This window comes from Emys orbicularis, chromosome 1 (assembly GCF_028017835.1).
Source record: "Emys orbicularis isolate rEmyOrb1 chromosome 1, rEmyOrb1.hap1, whole genome shotgun sequence".
NCBI classification, from domain to species: Eukaryota; Metazoa; Chordata; order Testudines; family Emydidae; genus Emys; species Emys orbicularis.
The window spans coordinates 6,804,587-6,826,913 of NC_088683.1; the positions used below are offsets into that span (position 1 = coordinate 6,804,587).

The 22,327-nt window shown below is 62.0% G+C and overlaps 1 protein-coding gene across 1 annotated transcript in view; it reads left to right on the forward strand.

Moving 5' to 3' along the window:
* Window positions 1-17,591, forward strand: part of CCDC136 (coiled-coil domain containing 136) — a 28,192-nt gene extending 10,601 nt beyond the window's left edge. The window contains exons 4-8 of the mRNA XM_065423106.1: window positions 13,013-13,339; window positions 14,510-14,627; window positions 14,977-15,241; window positions 15,372-15,515; window positions 17,484-17,591. Of these exons, the coding sequence (XP_065279178.1) occupies window positions 13,013-13,339; window positions 14,510-14,627; window positions 14,977-15,241; window positions 15,372-15,515; window positions 17,484-17,591 (962 nt within the window). The remainder of the gene's footprint in view (window positions 1-13,012; window positions 13,340-14,509; window positions 14,628-14,976; window positions 15,242-15,371; window positions 15,516-17,483) is intronic.
* The last annotated feature ends 4,736 nt before the right edge of the window (window positions 17,592-22,327 follow it).

Genomic DNA, 22,327 nt, shown 5'->3' on the forward strand with positions numbered 1-22,327 from the left:
CTAACACCTTCAGTTGGCACCTTTGCAGGGGAGGGGCCCAGGCCATCAGTTGCCAGGAGGCACGGCTCATTCTCTGTGCAGACAGCATCACACCTGCCTAGGGCTCTGCAACAATCACACCCCCTTATCCCACCACCTAGATACTTAAGAAAGGCATAGGGGAAACTGAGGCACACACACAGTATTTGGAGAAAACATTAAGAACATTCCCACTTCATCACAGGGCCATTCTTATGTATCCCTGGGGGCACACAGAGGTCTTCCTGGGGTACATCAACTCATCTAGATATTGGCCTAGTTTTACAACAGGCTACGTAAAAAGCACTAGCGAAGTCAGTACAAACTCAAATTTCACCCAGACGAAATGAGAAAGTCGGCAATTTGTCAGGACTAGGGTGCTGGGTCATATTTGTAGTTTTATGTCCGATTTTGTAAGCAAGTCGTTTTTAAGGGAGGTGAAACTTGGGGTACACAAGACACGTCTGACTCCTGAAAGGGGTCCAGTCATCTGGAAGGGTTGAGAGCCCCTGGATTAGAAAACCTGCCCTAGGGGAATAGAGGGGACAAGGTGGGCAAGGTATTATCCTATCTTGTATCGGACCAACTTCTGTTGGCCAAAGAGACGAGCTTTCGCACCACACAGAGCTAGGGTGACCAGACGTCCTGGGGTTTTTGGGACCGTCCTCATATTAGGGGCTTTGTCTTATATACACAGCTAGACCCCCCAAAATAAAAGTGCTCCAGTTTTTCACGCTTGCCATCTGGTTGCCCTACCCAGAGCTCTTCTTCTGGTCTGTGATAGTGACAGACTCAAGGAGCTCCACAAAGTGATCTCAGTCGGTAAGTACCTACCGGGGGAACAGATATCTGCTAGCAGGCTCTTCAGCCTCGCAGAGAAATGTGTCCTACGACCCAGTGGCTGGAAGGTGAAGCTCGACAAATTCAGACTAGAACTAAGGCGTGGGCATTTCGACCAGTGACTGCAATTAACCATTGGGACAGGTTACTAAGAGTCGTGGTGGATTTTCCTTCACTGACCATTTTTCAATCAGGACGGGAGGTTTTTCTAAAAGCTCTGCTCCAGGCATTACTTTAGGGCCGTTCTCTGGCCTTTGTTATAGGGGTGGTCATAGGGCCAGCACTTCCATTTAGGCGACCTAGGCGGTTGCCTAGGACACCAGGATTGGGGGAGGGCGGCATTTTGCCGCCCTTGGCGGCAATTCAGCGGCGTGGGGGGTCCTTCCGCGCTCCGGGCCTTCGGCGGCAATTCTGCGGCGGGTCCTTCACTCGCTCCGGGACCCGCCGTCAAAGTGCCTCGAAGACCGGGAGCGCGGAAGGACCCCCCCATCGCAGAATTGCCGACGACGACCGGGAGCGCGGAAGGACCCCCTCCTAGGGCGCCAAAAACCCTGGCGCCGCTCCTGGGCGGTCACAATGGTCCCGTCTGGCCTTGGAATCTAGGAATCTAGGCTCGGGGTACCTATCTCCTAGAACTGGAAGGGACCCTGACAGGTCATCGAGTCCAGCCCCCTGCCTTCGCTAGCAGGACCAAGTACTGATTTTGCCCCAGATCCCTAAGTGGCCCCCTCAAGGATTGAACAGGTGCTACAAAGACCCTTTACTCTACAGCTCCCTGCTTTGAGCACAGCCCCAGCTCTGCGACGCAGTCAGCCGAGACGGAGCCAGGATGACCCTGGGAGTGGGGCCGGCACAGAGATCTCGGTTCTGTACTCAGCTCTGCTACAGATGCCCTGTGTGACCTTGGGCAAATCACTTGAGCTACCCCCTGCCTCAGTTTCCCATCTGTAAAAGGTAGCACAGGGGTCCCTCTGTCTGCATAAGAACGTTTCCCCTTTCAGATCTTCCGCTTCCTTTGATTTATTGTATTTTCGGCTTTATTCCTCCCCTTCCCCCTCCTCCCCGGCTCATTTTTTAAAAAAGCATGAATCTTGTTTTGGTTTGGTTTTTTTTCTCTTTCTGGGGAATGTTTCCCTTGAATTCAATCACAAAACAGCTCTGCTCGCCCCAGGGCCACGCACTCAGCTGGTTGTGGTTTGGACTGTGGAACTCCCTGCCACAGGAAGTTGTTGAGGCCAAGAACTCATCCAAGCTTCAGCAAGGGATTGGCCATGGCTGTGGATAACGGAACTCGGCAACGTTATTAATGACAACAGACATTTCGGCAGGACTAGCAGAGCGTCTGGTTCAGGGCCTGAACTGGTCTCTGACTAGTAGACCGCTAAAGTGGGAGGCCGATTATTCCACGTCTGCTACTGTGGGGTTCTCACACCTTCCTCTGAAGCACTGCCAGCGACAGGACGCTGGGCTCGAGGGACGTTCGTTGGCTCTCATCCAGTCTGGCTGTTCCTACGTTACACACTAGGACTAATATGCAGGGTGGAGGATGCTCCTCAAACAGTTGGTGACGTGGTATTTGGGGGACCTGCTTGATCACTCACTGGCACCGTTTTATTCTGATCAGTTTGACCCTCACACCCCCGACAGGTCCCATGCGCCTCTGGCTGCAGGGAAAATCGATTTAGGCTCAGCTTCCCTGACAGGGTGCGACGAGCTTACCGGGTCCCCTCTGCTGTTATTTCTAGCCCCGTCTCCGTTACTTAGCGCTGTGTGTGTGCGCGTGTGCACAGTGGAGCTGTGAATAGCACCTGCGCTGGCTGGTACGTACGTGCTCACACGCTCACGTGAGCACACACTCGCACGTGTCTGCTGCCCGGCAGGTGGGGAACCTCGCTGTAGCTTTTCAGCGTCAGGAAGTGTCTGACTGTTGCGGGACCGGGCGCAGCGCTGGGCGCTGGGCGTTCGGAGCCCGTCTGATTTAAAATCCTGGTGAGCCAGGCCTCCCCTGGCCTGGTGGGTCCCCGCAGCCCAGCCCTCGGCCAGTGCAGAATTATTCTCTCCGGTGTGTTTGCTGCTCATGCCGTGTGCGGTTGGGTCTTCCCAGCAATGGGGCTCCCAGCACCCCGGGCCAGCTCAGTAGTTCTCCGGAGGGCGCTGGTGCACCACGCCAGCGGCTGCGTTATGCAGAGAAAGAGATCGATTTCCTGACCCTCTACTTCCCTTTTCTTTCACTCCGAGTCACACCCCCTTGCCCCCGCCCCGCTGCTCCCTCTGCCTCCCCCGAGGCATCGCTTAGCCCAGCCAGATGTGGTCAGAGCTGTTCTCGTGGGACCGCCTGGTCTCCCAGCCCGCTGTGCTTTGTCCCTGTCTGTCCTTGCTGGGCGCAGCGCTGGCTGGGGCGATCCCCTTCGCGGGACGGAAATAAAGGAAAAGCCACGTGAAAAGCGAGGGACAGCGCGTTCTTGGAAGGGACGTTTCAGGGAAACACCAGCTCCCTTAGCAGGGCGTGTACATGTCTGCCACTCTCAAGGAGACCACACAGTTCTCGGGAGCTTCAATGTCATGTTTGAAAGGCTCCTTCGGTTCCGTTTGAACACCTTTCAGTACAGCCAAAAATAAGGGACAGTCGCGCTAAGGGACAAATCAAGAACATAAGAACGGCCATGGTGGGTCAGCCCAATGGGCTACCTAGCCCAGTGTCCTGTCTTCCGACAGTGGCCAATGCCAGGTGTCCCAGAGGGAATGAACAGAACAGGGCAATTATTGAGTGATCCACGTCTCCACTGTCGTCCAGTCCCAGCTTCTAGTGAACAGAGGCTTAGGAACACCCAGAACATGGGATTGCATCCCGGCCCATCCTGGCTAATAGCCATTGATGGACCTGTCCTCCAGGAACTTGTCTGGTCCTTTTTGAACCCTGTTATACTTTTGGCCTTCACAACATCTCCTGGCAAGGAGTTCCACAGGTTGACTGTGCGTTGTGTGAAGAAATACTTCCTTAGGTGTGTTTTAAACCTGCTGCCTATTAATTTCATTGGGGGACTCCTGGTTCGTGTGTTATGGGAAGGGGTAAATAACACTTCCCTACTCACTTTCTCCACAGTAGTCGTGATTTTATAGCCCTTGTGGCAAGGCACCTCCCCCCACCGCAGCAGGCTCAGCGCTCCTCCCTCGGGTGGTGGGGGGCCAGGAGGAAGTCAGCCCCTCTCTGGATGGTGTTGACTCTCCCACTTGACAAGGGGAGGCGTATTTTCCAGGCAGGCCCACGCAGTGCCCCTCCACCAACTGAAGGAAAAAAAGAAACAAGTTCCACTACAAACCAAAGGGGAATAACTCTCCTACTCTCCGTTGGAGGGGACGGGGGCCGCAAAGGTCGCAGGCAGCCCTTAATTGGTCTCTGGGTCCCTAATTGACCTGAGGTGACCCCTTCTCAGCTTGTAGGGAAAAGGGCCTTTATCATTCTCAGGCTAATACTCCTGCCTTCCACTGCCCTCTTCCAGCCGTCACGGCCTCTGTCACATCCCCCCTCCGTCGTCTCTTCCCCAAGCCAGACAGCCCCAGTCTTTTTAATCTCTCCTCACCTGGAAGTTGTTCCAGACCCCAAGTGATTTGTGTTGCCCTCTCTGTACCCCGTCCAATTCTAATGGATCTTTTCTGCGACGGGGCACCCAGAGCTGCTCGCGGTATTCAAGGTGTGGGTGTGCCAGGGATTTATACAGTGGATTACGGTATTTTCTGTTATTTGTCCCTTTCCTAATGGTTCCTAACACTCTGTTCGCTGTTCTGACTGTCGCTGCCGATGGAGTGGCTGTTTTCACAGAACTCTCCACGGTGACTCCAAGATCTCGCTCTCGAGTGGTAACAGCTAATTTAGACCCTATTGTTCCGTGTAGTCAGGGTTATGTTTTCCAATGTGCATCACTTTGCATTTATCAGCAGTTAATTTTATCTGCCATTTTGTGGCCCACTCACCCAGTTCTGTGAGATCCCTTTGGAAGTCTTTGGAGTCAGCTTTGAATGTAATTAATTGGGGATAGTCCCATGAAATAAGGGGCGGGTGGTCACCCCACACAGCCCGGAGAACAGTGCTCCAGGCGCTGCCTCCTCAGAGCAACTCAAACCTTCTCGGCCTGCAAAGCCTCTGCTGGTGAAGTGCTGGTTTCCCACCAGAGCTAAGCACTGTACAGATCACACGTAGCCTCTGTGCTTCCCCAGGTGGAATCAGAACTGCTCAGGTGTGTTTCATAGGCCCTATACTGCTAGCAACTGACAGGGATTCTTCTTTAGCTCCCTGCAGGTGGGGCTTTTGGAGCAGTTATCCCCACTGCTTCCAAGTGTGCTGAAGCCCTGCCTGGGGGTAGAATCGTTACAACCTTAACCGAAAAGCTTCTCTGCTCAGAATAGCCCCCTCCCCACTCTGACACCTCACCCGGGCCCTACGGGGCAGAGATTTGTAGATCATAAGTAAGGCTAAGATTTTGTCATGGACATTTTTAGTAAAAGTCACGGGCAGGTCACAGACAAAAAAGAAAAATTCACGCAAGCCGTGACCTGTCCGTGACTTTTACTAAAAATATCTGTGACAAAATGGGGATCTGCGGGAGCCCACACCGCCTGCAGCAGTTGGGGGCTGTGGGGTACCCCTGCCACCTGCAGCTCCGGGGGTCCCCCTGCTGCCTGTGGGGGCCGGGAGCTGGGGGTGCCCCCACCTCCCGTGTCAGCCAGGAGCTGCTGGGTACCCCCGCCACCCACAGCTCCAGGGGCCTGTGGTGGTGGGGAGCTCAGGGGTTCCCCTGCAGCCGCGGCCAGGAGCTCGGGGGTTCCACGCCACCCGCAGCGGCTTGGAGCTCCGGGGGCACCAGAGGCGGTGGGGGTACCCTGCAGCTCCCTGCTCCCGTGGGCGGTGGGGGACCCTGCAGCTCCCGACCACTGCAGGCTGAACTCACGGAGGTCGCTGGAAGTCACGGATTCCGTGACTTCCGCAACCTCCATGACTAAATCGTAAGGACATAGGGAGCACTGTGATGATCTGGTCTGATCTCCTGTGTAACCCTGGCCAGAGGGAGAAGGAAGATCTTTCGGAAAAACATGCAATCTGGATATAGAAACGGTCAGCGATGGAGAATCCACCACGACCCTGGTGAATTGGTCCAAAGGTCAATTACCCTCATTGTTCAAAATGACGCTTTCTTCCCAGCCTGAATTTGGCTAGAGTCAACTTCCAGCCGCTGCAGCTTGTTAGACCTTTGTCTGCTTGGCAGAAGAGCCTCTGTTATCCGATTCTGCCCTCACGTGGGTACTCCCGGGCTGTGCTCAAGTCACCCCTTCGCTTTGGATAGCTGGAGCTCCTTGAGGCTGTCATTGTAAGGCTGCTTCATCCTTCTGGTGAATCTTCTCTGGCCCCTCTCCAGTTTACCAACATCCTCCTTGAATGCGGGCTCCAGAACTAGACACACAAGCCCAGCAGCGGTCGCACCAGTGCCCAAGACAGAGGTCATAGAACCTGCCTGCTACTCGAGAGGCCCCTGCTTATGTAGCCAGGCATCGCATTAGCCTTTTGGGCCACAGCTCGTGGGCGCTCGTGTTCAGCTGATTGTCTCCGTGACACCCCCCCAGAGTCTTTTTCAGAGTCTCTGTTTCCCAGGATAGAATCGCCCTGTCACAGAGCCCCAGGGTCAGGGCTTCGCCCCCAGCTTTGGAACGGTCTCTAGGAGGAGCCCTTCCGGTGGGCCAGCCCCCCAAGGGGTCTCACTCTTCCTCCAGCGTTGGCCACGCAGCCTCACCGCCTCCTAGACAAGCTGTGGGGCTCCAGCCATTCTGTTTCACACCGGGAGCTCCGCTCAGGGACAGCCCGCTGGGAGAGACTTGGCCACTCCACAGGGATTGACGGACCTCTGGGGCACTGGCTGCCAGGTGTCCATGTCTGGGCCATTGTCCTCTCGGATCCTCCGTTGATATGAGGTGGCCTCGGCCAGCCCTTTTTAATGGCCCATCCCAGCTCAGAGAGCTGGGCGACATGCACGCCTAGGTCATCCATCCTGCCCTGAGAGCAAACAGTCCCTTTCCCCACACTGGGTAACTATGCAGCATAGATGGGAAACTGAGGCACGCATAGGGGTTAGTTGAGTGCTCTGGGCTGACAGCGCCGCCTAATGGCAACGCTCTGGGGTGTGCCATGTCACGGTGAGAGTCCACAGGCCTCTTTGCCTAGTGGCTGTAGTTCAGGGGGTAGTGTCGCCTAGTGGTGGGGGAAAGTAGGAGCATCTGGACTCACCCTACTCCACAGGGTTCCAATCCAGGGCCCTTCGAAACAATGGATCCTGCCACAGGATTCAGGTCCCAACACCCACAAGCGTGTTCCCTGAGTCGCTTCCTACCTTCATTCCAGTCCCTCCGGTGGCGTCTTGGCGTGGGATGTGGGGGTCCCTCTCGAGTTCCCTCTGATTAGTCTCTGGAGTCTCCTCCGTTGGCCGCAGCAGGTCGTCCCCTTTGGTTCCCGCGGCCGACTGGCTTCCCGCGGCGCGGCTCGGAGGCGTGACCCTGGTGGCTTGGAGCTTCCCGGCTGCTCTCCTCCTCTGTGAGCCTCGTGCTCCCTTTTGAATGCTCCCTCCACAGGGGCATGGCCTCTTGGGTCCAGAGCAGTCCGTTAACCCTCGCCTCTCCTGTGTGGGGTTAGTACAACCTGTCACAAAGGGTCCATAAAACTACGACAGACAATTCCCATTTGGTCCCACTCCCACCCCTGTCCTGTAAATCTGGCCTGTATTGTTTGTTCCTCGATGTGTGACTTTACATTCGGCCATATTAAAACGCATATTGTTTGCTTGTGCCCAGCTTACCAAGCGATCCAGATCGCACTGAATCAGTGACCTGTCCTCTTATTCATTTACTGCTCTCCCCGGCTTTGTGTCACCCGCAAACTGTACCAGTGACGAGTTCATGTTTTCTTCCAGGGCATTGATAAAAAAGCGAAATGGCCCAGAACCGATCCCTGCGGGACCCCACTAGAAACACACCCACTCAACCAGGAGTCCCCATTCACAGTTATGTTTTCAGTCCTATCAGTGAGCTGGCTTTTAAGCCATTGAACATGTGCCGGGTTAATTTTATATCACTGTTGTATCTTAATCAAAATGGCCTGAGGTACTGTCATGGAGTCCCCGGGCGATGCTCTGGAACTGCTCCCTACGAAGCCAGGCAGGACTCTGGGGAGCCTCCTCTCTCGGAGCAGACTGGCTCCAGGGCAAGAAGCTTCCACAGCTTCGCCCTTCCTGGGTCTGACCTCGGAGCATTCAGCATCCCCTGCCCCTCCGTGCGCTTCCCGCAGCGAGTCCGCCCGGGCGGGGTCCTGGGGAACCAGAGGGCCCTGCCCCCAAACTCCGCAGTCAGACGTGACTCTCAGCCAGCGTAAAACAGAAGGTTTATTCGTCAGCAGGACCACAGTGTAGAACAGAGCTTGCTATTACAGACATCAGTGACTCAGCCAAGTCCATCTTGGGAATCCTGGGCCAGACGCCCTGGATTCCCCCTCTTCCAGTCCCCCAACACAGACTGCCAACCTCCAGCCACCCGACCTGACCTCCGACACCCCATCATGCCCCTCCTCCTTCTCTTTGTCTCGCTTCCCCGGCCAAAGGTGTCACATGGTCGCACCCCCCTCCTGGGTCTCAGGTTACATAGGTGCAAATAGCTGGGCAGCCTCACCTGCCCTGAGGGCCTCAGCAAAATATTACAACCAGTTACCACCACCCAAGTATTGGTGCAGTCCACAGGGAAACTAAGGCACACACAGTATTAGTATAGGACAGTAAGACTCACATGCAACATAGCAAGACGGATAAAACCCCACTTCGTCACGGGTACCAAGTCAAACGCCTTACAGAAGTCTAAGGACATGACAACACGATTCCCTTTTGTAACGCTGCCTGCAGTGACTCAGGAGCGTGAGTCCCAACCTCAGGGCAAAAAAACAATGAGGAGTCTGGTGGCACCTTAAAGACTAACAGATTTATTGGGGCATAAGCTTTCGTGGGTAAAAAACCCCAAGTGTTTATTTTTTACCCCCTGATACTTGGCAACCTCAGAGTGGACTCTTAGAAACCCCACAAACCCCAAACTGGCTGCGAGTTCTATACTTCGATTTCACCAGCCAATTATCAAGTGTAAACTCCTCAGCCTTACCAAGGAGTCCCAGACAGTCCCTTTGGGTGCTCCGATCTGTCTCGCCACCCAGGGGAGCCTGCCTTTCTGAGAGATGGTCCCTTGCACCAAGAATCAGAGCAATATTCCGGTTACTGCCAGTCCCAAAGGACTAGTCAATTACCCCAGGTCAGTTGCATGTTAGATCTCACACCAAAGACAAGGCTTGTTGCCAATCTTATAATAAACTACCTAAAGATGGGAAAAGGAAACCAGAGAGTTATGTATCAGGTTAAAGCAGGTAACCATAGATACACAAATGAGTTCCAGTGTTAGTTTCACAAAGTACTAGAAGTTTCTGTAATAAGCAAGCTCTGTACGTCCTTCAGGGTTAACCCAGGCTAAGCACTGGGGATCTCTTGCTTATGCCTACAAACACCTTGTCCCCTCCAGAGTCCAAGCATCATAGAGATACATACCAGGTCCTTTTGGCTTGGGGTTTTTATCCCCTTCCTGCCATGTGCTCTGAGCTGCAAACTCAGCTGATGGGAGGAGTCCACTTGCCTGACTCCTCTCCACTGGGAGGAGAGCAGAACAACAAAATACTTTTGTCCTCTTGTTGATGGTGTGTAGGGAAATTCCCATCCCAGAACAGTCCGTCTGGTATTGATGGACCTTTCCTGCTGGGCAGGGTGTGACACCTTCTGCTGGAGCTCAGCCCTTCCCACGAGTTAATGTCTCTCTCCCGGCTGTTGATTTACAGTCACCGAGGCTCACAACACAACTGCTCAAATATTGCTGTACAATACGGGACCCAGATGTTACAGGTGGGATTAATGTCGGCAGCAACTCACAACCCGCCCTCATGGTTAAGCACTCAACACAGTCTTACAATTCTAATACCGAGCTTGTCGCTGTTCAGCTGAGACAAGGGGACCGTGGCATGAGCTGGCATGTGGCCTGCCAGCATCCCGTCTTTATCAACCCAACTTCTCACCTGAGAACACTTGGGCTCTGATGATCTAAGCAAGCCCCTGTCTCCCATCCTGGGGGCCTGCCAGTGACAATGCCCTGTTGCCCTGGGTGGGGAGCCAGGAACCAAACCCTGTAGGGTTCCAGGGACCAGACCTGCCCCATGTGACACCAGCAGCCAGCGGGCTGTGTGTGTCGTACAACTGGCCCCATGCAGCATGGGGCACAGGGCACTGCCTGGTGTGAACGACAGTCAATGGTGGATTCTCTGTAGCTTGAAGTCTATGAATGAAGATTTGGGGAGCTCAGTGACAGCCCAGGGGAGCCCAGTGAGGAGCGGGGGTTGAGGGGCTGACTAGATGGTCCCTGCTGGCCTGAGAGTCCATGAGAAGCTGCGCGGGGCACCAGCCAGGGCCTGGAGCCCAAGGGGGCCGTGCTGCGCTGGGGCTTGTAGCCCAAGGGGGCCACGCCACACTGGGTCCTGTAGCCCATGGGGGCAGTGCCGCACTGGGGCTTGTAGCCCAAGGGGGCAGTGCCGCGCTGGGGCTTGTAGCCCAAGGGGGCCACACCACGCTGGGGCCTGTAGCCCATGGGGGCAGTGCCGCGCTGGGGCTTGTAGCCCAAGGGGGCAGTGCCGCGCTAGGGCTTGTAGCCCATGGGGGCCGTGCCGCGCTGGGGCCTGTAGCCCATGGGGGCTGTGCCACGCTGGGGCTTGTAGCCCATTGGGGCTGTGTCGTGCTGGGGCTCATAGGGGTGTGTCACACTGGACCCGGGGGCACCAGGCCAGGGCGTGCACTGGTGGGGCAGAGGAGAAGGCCCTGGCCCTGCCGCTCCCCGGGCCTGGCCCCGCCAGCAGAGGGCGTGAGCCACAGGCCGGGCCAGAGCAGCTGGAACCGCGCGGGGTCGCCCGGGCTGCGCGCAGGGGCCAGCCCGGCCTGGAGCCAGGGGACGCAGCCATGGAGCTCACGCCCTCCACCTCCGTGGGCAGTGAGTGCAGCCGACCCGGGGACCCCCGGCAACCGCCCCCTGGGGACTCCCCGGCAACCGCCCCCTGGGGATCCCCCCAGCAAACGACCCGGGGACCCCCCCCCCAGCAACCACCCCCTGGGGATCCTCCAGGCAACTGCCCCCAGGGACCCCCCCCCGGCAACCGCCCCCCAGGGTCCCCCAGGCAATCGCCCCCTGGGAATCCCCCCTGGCAACTTCCCCCTGGGGATTCCCACCAGCAATCCCCCCCCCCAGTCCTCCCCGCCTGGCAAACATCCCCGCGGGTCCTTCCCACCTGGCAACTGCCCCCAGGGATTCCCCCCCCGGCAACTGCCCCAGGGTCCCTCTGCCTGGCAACCATCCCCCAGGGAGCCCCCACCTGGCAACTGCCCCCCAGAGACCCCTTGCATGGCAACCACCCTCTGGGGGACCACCCCCCCAGCAACCACCCCCCGCATAGTCCCCACCTGGTAACTGCCCTGGGGACCCACCGCCCAGCAACTGCCCCCCGCCCAGCAACCACCATCTGGGAACTCCCCATCAGGCAACAGCCCCCAGGGACCCCACCTGGCAACTGCATGGCAACCACCCCTGGGGCCCACCCCACATGGCAATCACCCCTACCCCCACGGCCCTGCCCAATAACCGTCCCCCCAGGGATCTCCTGGGCAACCACACTGCAACTGTCACCAGGGCCTGCCCCACCTAGCAACAGCCCCTCCTCCCCCCAGTACCACCTGGCAAACGCACAGCGACCACCCCTTGGGGACCCCAGCAACCAGCCCCCCCCTTAGGACCTACCCCCCAGGGACCCCCTGCCTGGCAACTAACCCACGGGGATCTGCCTCCCAGGGAGCCCCCCCGTCCAGTAATCATCCAGCAACCACCCCTCCCAGGGACCCTCCCACCCCAGTAACCACCTCCCTGGCACTCTCCCGCCTAGCAACCCCTGCCCCGGGAATCCCCCCACGAGAGAACCCTCCCTGACAACCCTTGCCCAGGGTCCCCCCACCCACCAGAGGCCCCCAGGGACCACTCACTGAGGGGACCCTAACCCCAAGGTCAACCTTCCAGGGGATACTCCCTGCCCCCACCCAGCCCCACCCCAACCTCCCCCAGTCACCCCTGCTCCCAGGGGATCCACCCTGCAGCTGCCAGGGGTCGCCCCTCCCAACTTCCCCCTCCCCCCAAACCGTCACCCCCAGCACGAGCCACGGCTCTCTTCCCCCCTACACACACCCTCCCGCCACTCCCAAACACGTGCCTCACGGTTCCCTCATCACTATCACGCCATGGGTCCCCCCTGCTCCACACCCCCAGCACTTTGCCTCCACAGCCTGCCCGGCCCATATCCATCCCGCCCCTGCAGCTGCCCCAGGGGCTCCCCCACTGCCTCCCCACCCCCACTGTCCCCAGGGGTTCCCCCCCCCCGGCTTGTGCTCCTCATTTCACCCACTTCACTTACTGCTGGATCCCTCCCCCCAAGCCCCCCCAGTGTGTGCTCCCCAGGCATCACTCCTCCCTGCTTGTCCGTTTCTGGCCTGGTGGTCGGAGCAGGCCCCGGCGGGGGGCAGGTGGGTTGGCCAGGGATTCGGCTCCTGGGACTGGACCAGGACCTAGCCCGGAGGTGGAGCTGGCGCAGGCTAGCAGGAGGCCCTGTGGCAGCCAGCAGATGGGCTGGGAGGCAAAGCAGGTGGAGGCCAGGCACCCTCAGGTGAGGGGTGTCTCTTGGGGGGCCTGGCTGTTCTGTGGAGCCTGGGAGGGGCACGTCATTCCCCTTTTTTTCATCCTGCCTCCCTGGATCCACTGCCCAGAGATTCAATTGGCTATGGGGTTATACCTCACTTCCTGTCCCAAACTGCCACGTCCCACCCCAGAGGTGGCTGCATTTCAGCGGTGGGTGAAGTGATCCTAGTGCGTGCAGGCTGGCAGGTGCTTTGGGATCATTTGGGCTCTGGAACGCGCCCCTCGCCGCGGTCCCCCGGCCAGGGTGAAGGGGCAGGAATGGTGCTCTGGCGCCAGGCTCTCACCCCCCTCCCCACCCCGCCCCGTGCAGCTCAGATGCGCACGCTGAAGGATGAGTTCAGCTCCCTGCAGGAGACGAAGGCGTCGGAGCTGGAGCAGGTGGAGCGGGAGCTGCAGGAGGCCAACGAAGAGATCCACGGCCTGCAGCTGGAGGCGGAGGAGGTGGCGGCCATCCACGAGAACGAGATCGCCGCCCTGCAGGAGCAGCTGTGCCGGCTGCAAGCCGAGCTGCAGCGCGTCCAGCAGGTCCGTGAGGAGTACGAGACAGAGATCACCACCCTGCGCGCCGAGATCACGATGAAGGGCAGCGGCCAGGCCCAGGCCGAGGGTCGCGCTGACGAGGTGGCTATGCTCCAAGGTATCACCGCTGGGATCCTTGCTCTGCTGTGGGGTGGGCTCAGCAGGGGGCGCTCTCCCCTGGCAGTCAGTGCTGGTCCCAATGCCCTAGCGTGGCGCTAGGGGCCTGTCACAGGTGCCCAGGCTCGGGGCTCTGGCACTGCTCTCGGGGGGCCCCGACAGGACCCTGGGGCAGCGTGACACCCCTCAGGGCGCGCGCTCACCAGGGCAAGCCCCCTTGGCTACAGCGCCTGCTGGGTCTGACCTCGGAGCATTCAGCCCCCCGTCCCACGCTCCCCACAGTGAGTCCACCGGGCTGGGGCAGCCTCACACGCCCCCAACGGGGCCACGCACCCCCCCTCCGCAGCCAGCACTGACTCCCCAGCCAGCCTGGGGCACAGGAGGTTTATTAGTGGTCGGGAACACGGCGTAGAACAGAGCTTGTTAGCACAGAAAACAGGAACCTGCAGCAAAGTCCATCTTGGGGGCGGATCCAGAGGCCTGGGCTCTCCCTGAGTCCCAAACCCGGAGACTGACCAGCCTCCAGCTCTCCTTTGTTCCTTTGTCTCTTTCCCGGGCCAACAGGTCACCTGGGCTCCACCTCTCTCTGTTCTCTAACACCTCCGGCTGCTCCTGCAGAGGATGGGCCCCGGCCATGTCACACCTGCCTTCTAGGGGTTTCTGCAACAATCACACCCCCTTGTCCCACCACCTAGCCCTAGATATTTGTGCACCACACAGGGGAAACCGAGGCACGCTGTTTTCATACAAAACATTAAGAACATTCCCACTTTGTCCCAGGGCACTGTGCTGTAGGGCACTGGGCAAGGCTTCACCAGGGGGCGCTCTGCCCTCACAGTCAGTGCTGACCCCAATGCTCCAGCACAGCACTAGGGGGCGCTGTGCTGCAGGGGGTGGGGTGGGTAGGAACCCCCAGCCCCAGGGCCGAGCCAGACGCATCCCCGGACGCCGCGGGCTGGTGCCATCGGAATGGAATGGGCGCATGGAAAGCAGCCCCAGGGAACTGTGGAGGTCGTGGTCATTGGGGGCACTGTGGCATGTGGGTCTCCTGGGGGGAGGGGTCTCCTGTGAAGTGGGGGCAATGGGGGCACTGTGGGGGTGAAGGTCTCCTGGGGGCAGGGTTCTCCTGTGAGGTGGGGGCTGCGTCCCATTGCAGCCTGTGTGTTTCCAGAGGAGCTGCTGGCCCTGCGGGAGCAGTACCGGGACCTGATGGAGGAGTACCAGACCCTGCAAGAGAGCAACAAGATCATGGTGCACCAGCTGGAGAACCTGGAAGCCCAGAAGTACAGGTAACAGGGCTGGAAGGGGCAACATGGCGGGGCAGGCCGGGGGGGCCCCAGCTTCAGACCCCATGGGCGGCTGGGCTCAGGACCTGCCTCCTGTTCCCCATGGCAGCTGGGGCTTGAACCAGAATCCTCAGGGGAGCAGGTGGGCAGGCCCCTGGCTGGGCTGGGCTGGTCGGGGCTGTGCTGGGCTGGACTGCTTAGTGCTGAACTGGGCTGGTTGGGGCTGCGCTGGGCCGGGAGCCTCCTGCCCTTGGCTGGGCCGGGCTGGGCCAGGCGCCTCCCCCCGATGGGGGCCAGGCAGGCCAGGAGCAGCTCTGCAGTCTCTGCCCGGGGCCGCGGGCTCTCTTGGCAGATCCAGGAGCAGGTCGGAAGAGTCTCGCAAGTCGACGGAGTCGGACTTGACCCATTCTCCAGTGCGCCGGACCCTCTCTCCCCGGCGCGCCAGCCCCCGCCTGAGCGGCAGCGTCTCCTTCAAGACGGTGGACGACATAAGAACCATCAGCACCCCCAGCTGCAAGAAGGACCCCCCGAGCCAGGCCGAGGAGACCGACTCCGAGCTGAGCCTGCGCTTCCAGCTGCAGAGTGAGGAGGAGAAGGTGCATCTGGCCCAGAGCAAGGTACCTCCCCATCCTGGCCCTGCCCGGGCGGGGCGCTGCAGGGCAGGGGGGAGTGTCTCCCCAGGGGCTCCCCCAGGCCTTGGCCCCGCTGGACGGGCAGCCGCTCATGCCCCTCTCCCTGCCCCTGCAGTGTGACAACATGCAGACCGAGCTGCGGGAGCTGCAGCGGCAGTACCAGGCCATCCAGCGGGAGCGCCAGCAGCTGCAGGAGGAGCTGAAGCTGTGCCGGGCGGAAATCCAGAGACTCAAAGGCACCGTGCCCGCTGACGGGCGGGTAGGTGTGCCCCAGGGGTGCCGCACAGCCACGGGCAGGGGCGTTGCCGACGACAGGCGTGGGTAGTGACGGTGCCAAACTGCCGTGGGGGGTGCCCCATGGGTGCTGACTGTGCCAAGCTGCCGCCTCCCGGGTGCCCACCACTTTCCCACAGATCCCGTGCTTGGCTGAGGCAGAGGGGGGCGCTGCTCCAGGGAGCCAGTGGGGGACCTGAGCGGGGGCGAGAGGGGGTCGCAGCCAGCGGCGTGCAGGAAGCAGTGCCCAGTGCTGGGGGAGGTACCAGCCGGGCACAGGAGCTGCCTGGACCCAGACGGCGGCGGTTTGAGCCCGGGGCTGGTCAGTAGCCGCTGGAGCTGGGGTTCGTCCAGACGCGCTGGCAGGTCCTGGTGCAGACGGGGCCTAGGACACTCCGCCAGGGAGCCCCCGCCCGTGGCCCAGCCTGACCCACGTCCCCTCCCATGGCTCAGCCCCTCCCCAGCTCCGTGAGCCCCAAGTGGCCTGGCTCCCCACAGCCCGCTGGGGCAGGACTAGGGAGACCCCGAAAAGAGGCCGAGCAGCCTGCGATTTAATCTCTCTTTTCTCTCCCTTCTCATCTCCATCCACCCCCCACCCCGGCCTGTGGCTGCCGCCCCATTCCATTCCCCGCTCTCCCCCCCTAGAGCCGCCCCGCCCCCGACGCCCCCGTGATCTCCCTCCCCCTCATAGGACTGGTTGTTATAGTGGCTCTGCTCTGGTGCTGGTGGGCCGAGACCTCTTCCTAATGCCGATCAGGTACTGGTATCTCCCCTTCCCTCGGCCTGGCCCAGGCCCCTGCTTGGCTCTCCCCGTGCATGGCAGGCTGCTCCCAGTCCCTCGGCTGCCTTGGGTCTCCAGCACCTGCCCCCTCGCCTCTCCCCTCATCCACCCCCTCTGCTCTCCATCTCCCCAGGCGCTTGCTCCAGGCAGGGCGGTGGGCCCGCTTGGCCCCAGGGCTGCCAGCCGGAGACAGGGCTGGGGAGGGGCACGCCCTGGGGAAAGGAGCTGCTCAGATAACGCTCAAGCCACGGCACCTCGTCCCCACTGCTGAGGGCAATAGGTGCCCCCCCGGGCACTGCCCCTGTGTAGGGGTGCGTGGTGCTGGGGCAACCAACTCCCTTCCCCTGCTGCCACTCCAGGCCCTTCCTGCCCCTCCGAGCCCAGTGGCAGTGCCTGCGCCCCAGGTGGCCAGCAGGGGGCACTGTGATGTAATGAGGTGTGACGCCCTCAGCACTGGGGCGTTGCCCGGTCGGCCAGAGCAGATTAGACGGGCTGCAGCACCAGGCCTCTGCCCTGGGGAGAGGCTTTGGGATCCCCGGGCAAAGCCCCCTGAGTGTCCATTGTGGGGAGGGGAGCGCAGCATGAGCCCCCTCGCTAAGCAGCCAGCCCCCCGCATGCCTCAGACCCCTCACCATCCCCCCACCCCCTCACAGCATCCCCCCGCCACCCATGGTTTCTTCCCAGCACTCAAATCCCACAATCCTTTGTGGCCACCAAGGCTCGTGGGACAGTGTTTGGCCCCAAGGGTTGGGAACCAGCGGGCTAGGCTAGGGGAAGGGCGGGCGCCCCATCAATGGGGATGTGGGAAACAAGACGGGGGAGATGGGGGCCCACTGGGGCTGATCCCAGGGTCCCCCCAGAGAGGGGGAGCGCGAGGGATCCCATCTCTCTGTGCTCCCCTGGGGAAGGCTGCCCCCCCCCCGAGCTGTTAGCAGCTAGCCAGTAGCTCCGCAGGGCGGCTGGTGAACTCCACCGCTCCCTGCTGGCCGGGGTCAGCTCCTGCAGCTGGGCCATGGGGAACGGGGGCTCCAGCACAACCCGCCCCCCCAGGCTCCAGGTGCCTCCCAGCCTGGCCCCCACCCCGCAGCCGCTAAGCAGCCGGGCTCCCTGGAGGCGGGGGAGGGCTGCAGGGCACAGCACTGACCTCCCCTCCTCCCCGTCTCCCCCACACAGGTCCCGGCCGGGGGGCTGAAGCCCGTCATCCTCTTTGCAGTAGCTGCAGCCGTCTTGCTGCTATACCCCTGCCTGAAGCGGTCCTGCACCAGCGCCGTGCCGGCCTGAGGAGCGCCGCGCCCGGGCCCTGCCACGCACGCACGCCAGATCCGCACACAGGCCCCCCGCCCCTCCCAGCCTGCTCCAGCCCCCCCCAGCACACGGAGGTCACCCCCCACCCCCGATCAGTCACACCATGGCAGCATCTGCCCCCACGTTCCTGGCTCTCTCCATCCTTCGGGGCTCAGGGTCAGGGACGCTGGATCTGTGGGGCAGGGGAGGGAGACTGGAGGATGCTGCTCTGGTGGGTGCGTGGATGTGGGGGGCGGCTGGGATAGGGAGCGGGTGGGCTGCAGGCTGTGTGGGAGAGTGAGGGGCTCCCTGAAAGCAGCCTCAGCCATCCCTGGGGCCCCCAGCTCTGGGCTGGGTCCGGTCCCATTGGATCATAGCGCCAGCTAGTGGGGGGGGGGGGTACGAGGGGTCCCTGCCATCGACTCCCCAAACGGAACCTGTTCTGGTGGAGCCCCAGCCCCGGCCCTGACCCACACTGCCCCCTCTCCATCCCGGCCCCCACCCTGACCCACCCTGACCCCCCTCCATCCCAGCCCCTGCCCTGCCCCACACTGCCCCCCCTCCATCCCAGCCCCCACACTGCCCCCCTCCATCCCAGCCCCCGCCCTGACCCACACTGCTCCCCTCCATCCCAGCCCCCACCCTGACCCACCTTGCCCCCCTCCATCCCAGCCCCCACACTGCTCCCCTTCATCCGAGCCCCCGCCCTGCCCCACACTGCCCCCCTCCATCCCAGCCCCCACCCTGACCCACACTGCCCCCCCTCCATCCCAGCCCCCGCCCTGACCCACACTGCCCCCCGCTCCATCCCGGCCCCCACTCTGACTAACCCTGCCCCCCCTCCATCCCAGCCCCCACACTGCCCCCTCCATCCCAGCCCCCGCCCTGCCCCACACTGCCCCCCTCCATCCCAGCCCCCACCCTGATCCACACTACCCCTCTCCATCCCAGCCCCCACCCTGACCCACACTGCCCCCCCTCCATCCCAGCCCCCACACAGCCCCCCTTCATCCCAGCCCCCACCCTTACCCACCCTGCCCCCTCCATCCCAGCCCCCACACTGCCCCCCTGCATCCCAGCTCCTGCCCTGACCCACACTGCCCCCCTCCATCCTAGCCCCCACCCTGACCCACACTGCCCCCTCCTCCATCCCAGACCCCACCCTGACCCACACTCCCCCGCCATCCCAGCCCCCCCGACCCACACTCCCCCCCCCCATTCCAGCCCCCGCCCTGACCCACCCTGCCCCCCTCCATCCTACCCCCACCCCACCATGGGGGTGCTGGGATCCCAAGGGAGCCCCAGGCAGGGCTCTGGTCCGGTCCCTTCTGATTGGCTCCATGGCTGGCGCTAGTCTGGTTCCCAGCCTTGCTGCCTGGGGCGCCCCGCCGGTGGGAGGTTCCCACTGCCTGGCTCTCGGCGCCCCCCTGTGGCCACTGCCATGGAGCGTTGTTACCTCAGACGAGCTGCCGACAGACTGGGAGTGGCAGGATGGGCCTTGGCTGGGGTAGGGAGGATGGACACGAGCCTGCCACCCCCCTTCTGCCAGGGACCGGGCAGACGCCACCCTGCACCTCCACCATAGCCCAGCCGTTCCGAACCCATGCCCACCTCTTCCTCCCCTCTCCAGAGCACATCGGCTCCTCTCCCGGTCGGCCAGAGGGCGGCGCTGGAGACCCAGACCCAATGCTCCCCACTCCCTGCCCCACCTGCCAGAACCCTGCCCCCTGCTGGCCCGGCGTGCCCGCCCCGGCGCTCGGCGTGATCCACTGCAATAAACTGAAACCCAAGGTGGGACGCCTGGGCCGGAGTGTTTAGCTGGAAACATTTAACATGTCTTTACACGCATGCTCCGTGCCCGGGAAGGTTGGACGCTCTCGGTGCCGTTCGGCAGGGAAGGCCCAGTGGAGAGAGATTTCGTTCTTTTTAAAGGGGGAGCCCCCATGGTTTCCCCTGCCTCTCGCTGTCACCCTTTCGCCCGAGGGCCCCTGCTGCAAACCTTCCCCCGTCACGCCAGTTCAACGTTAGCGCCCCCCTTTCTTCTGCCCTCGGCGGGCGAGCCGTGGGCACTGGCCCCAGGCCTGGGCGGCTGGCGTTTGCACACTCACTGGTGTCACGACGGCTCGTGAACGGTCGGCGCAGATGGGCAGGGCGGGGCCCTTGACGAGAAAGGGGCTCTCGGGGGGGCTTCAAAACGGCTTGGGCCGGCGGGACCTTTCCCTGGGCATGTATTCCTGAAGCACCTGCGCAGGGGCTGACCTGGCCCCGTGGCCCCTGCGGCCGGCTCCTGCTCTGTCCCCGCCCAGCCCTGCGTCCCTGCTCTCCGACTGGAGCCGCGGCTGCCCCCCCGACTCGCGCGCTCAGGGGCTCCCCCTCTTTGTGGTTGTTGAATGTTGTAACTTGGTAAAAGAACTTTCTAAATCCACGGAGCCTGGGTCTGTCCTAGGCGGCGCCTCGTGCTGGGCGGGGGCTGCACCTGGGGTACAGCGAGAACCCGGCCCGGGGACCCCCAAGGGGGCTGGAGACAGCCCTCAGGGGAGCCGAAGCCCTGGGCCGGGATCCTCCTCTGGGGAAGTCGATGGGAAACGTCCCCCCAACTGTAAGCGTGGGCCCCGGCTAGAATGGCCCAGACGCCGTGGGGATGGGCCCCCTCCAAGGCAGCGTAAAGCCAAGCCCACGAAGGAGCTCCTGGCTGAGGGCTGCGGGGGATGCACGGGGCGCTCTCCTCGGGGGCTAGCCGGTGGCGGTGGCGAGAACACCAGGCTGGAGTAATGGGGCTCCGGCTCCTCCCCTCAGCTCAGGCAGGAGCCAGAGCGCCCCCAGCTGTTCTCCTCAGCTCCAGGTTTCTAGCCCAGCCTGTCCTTGTCCAGGCCCCTCCTGAGCAGGCTCAGGGCCCCGCCTGGACCAGTTTGCCCCCCACGCACTGTAAGAGCCTTGAGCACAGCCCCCCAAGCCAGGACACTCCCCCTTGCCCCGGGCCGGGGTCCAGAGATCGGGGCTATCTGGGCCAGGTCAGCTGGGCTGTGAAGTGCTGGCATGAGTCTAGGGTCTCTACTCCCCACCCCCCCACGGCTGGAGGCTGCTCGGTGGGACCCCGCTGGGGCTGCCGACGCAGGGGCTGGCTGGCTGGTGAAATGCCCCTTGTGAGCCCGAACCCCCCTCCCCTGAGCTGTGACCCGCACACCCCTCTCTGGCCTGGCACCCGTGCCGAGCACACGGTGTTCTCTGCCGGCTCACTCCCCCCGGGCCGCGCCAGCCAGGTGCTTCGGGCAGTGCTCAGTTGCTATATTGAGCTGCGAGGGTCAGGCACAGTGTGTGACTGTCTGATGGGGGCTGGGCCCCCCTGATTCAGCGGCCCGGGGGGCTGAGTGTGTGCGAGGGCGGGGCCTGGCGTGGCAGATCGCCCCCAGCGGAGCTGTCTGCTCCAGGGGGCCCCCAGAACTGGAGGGTCCAGGCCGCGCTGCCTTCCCTGGCCAGCCCCAGCGCTCGGCAGGCGGCCCCGGCTGGAGGTGCCCAGCAAGGCTCTAGGTTCTCAGCCGGCCCCTAAATCACCCTGGCGTAGCCTCCGCCCCGCTGCCGGAACCCACCCAGCGCCCCCTCTGCCCCGGGGCTCCCCTCCCAGCCTCCTGCCGCCCCATGCGGTGGGAATCACATCACGCCAGCGGAGTCCCGTGTGCCGGCTTGACCAAGAGTGGGGGTGCGGTGGCTGGATCCGATCTGGGGGGCGGGATTTCGGAGAACAGGGGGGCTCTGTGACCCAGCTGACGGAGGCCAAGTGAGAGATGGTGACTGGGTGTCGAGGCGAGGCAGATGCTGGCCCCACGGCGCTACCTGCTCCCCGGGGGACAGGGCGGATTGGCCGTCTGTGCAGGTGGTGCCTGGAGCTCATGCTGGAGCAGAAGGTCCCACCTGAGCCTCTCTGGCTAGGCCCCAGGGCTGGGGGGAGCAGCCGGGAGCCCACCCGGGCTGGTGGGACGAAGGGATGGGCTCCTGGAGGGGGCTGCATGGAGGGAGGGGACGATGCTAGAGCCCCCCCAGTAGCCGGAGGCTGGAGCAGGCCAAGCGCTGGAAGCACCTGGGTGACTCAGGCAAGGGGGCAGCGTTGGCCCTGGTGGAGCTGGACCCCAGGCGGCCCCCGGAGGAGTGAGTCCAGTGGTTGGACCAGCCAGGGCCCGACGGCATCAAGAGCCCAGGGGGGGGGGGTCAGTCCTGTGGGGCGGAGCCAGGGGGAAGGCTGAGGGCACATGCATACACACAGCACACACACACACAGGACACACACCCCAGGACACACACACAGCACATACACCCCCTCTACGTCTCTCTCCACTTTCAAACAACTGTGCCCCCCCCCCCTTACCATCCTGTACAACCGCCCCTGGCACCTGCAGCCTTCTTCCCCACTTCCCACACCTCATCCTCAGTGCCGTGGGGCCGAGAGCTGCCGGTCAGGATTGGGCCCCTGGACCTCGAAGGGCCTGAGTGTCGCCAGCAGTGGGGCCGGCAGGGTGCTCCTGGGCTGGCCAGGGAGGTGACATGGGGAAGGATGGAGCTGGAGGACCAAGTATTTTCTAGACCGTCCCTGACAGGTGTTCGTCTAACCTGCTCTTAAAAATCTCCAGAGATGGAGATTCCACAACCTCCCTGGGCAATTTATTCCAGTGCTTAACCACCCTGACAGTGAGGAAGTTTTTCCTAATGTCCAACCTAAACCGTCCTTGCTGCAATTTAAA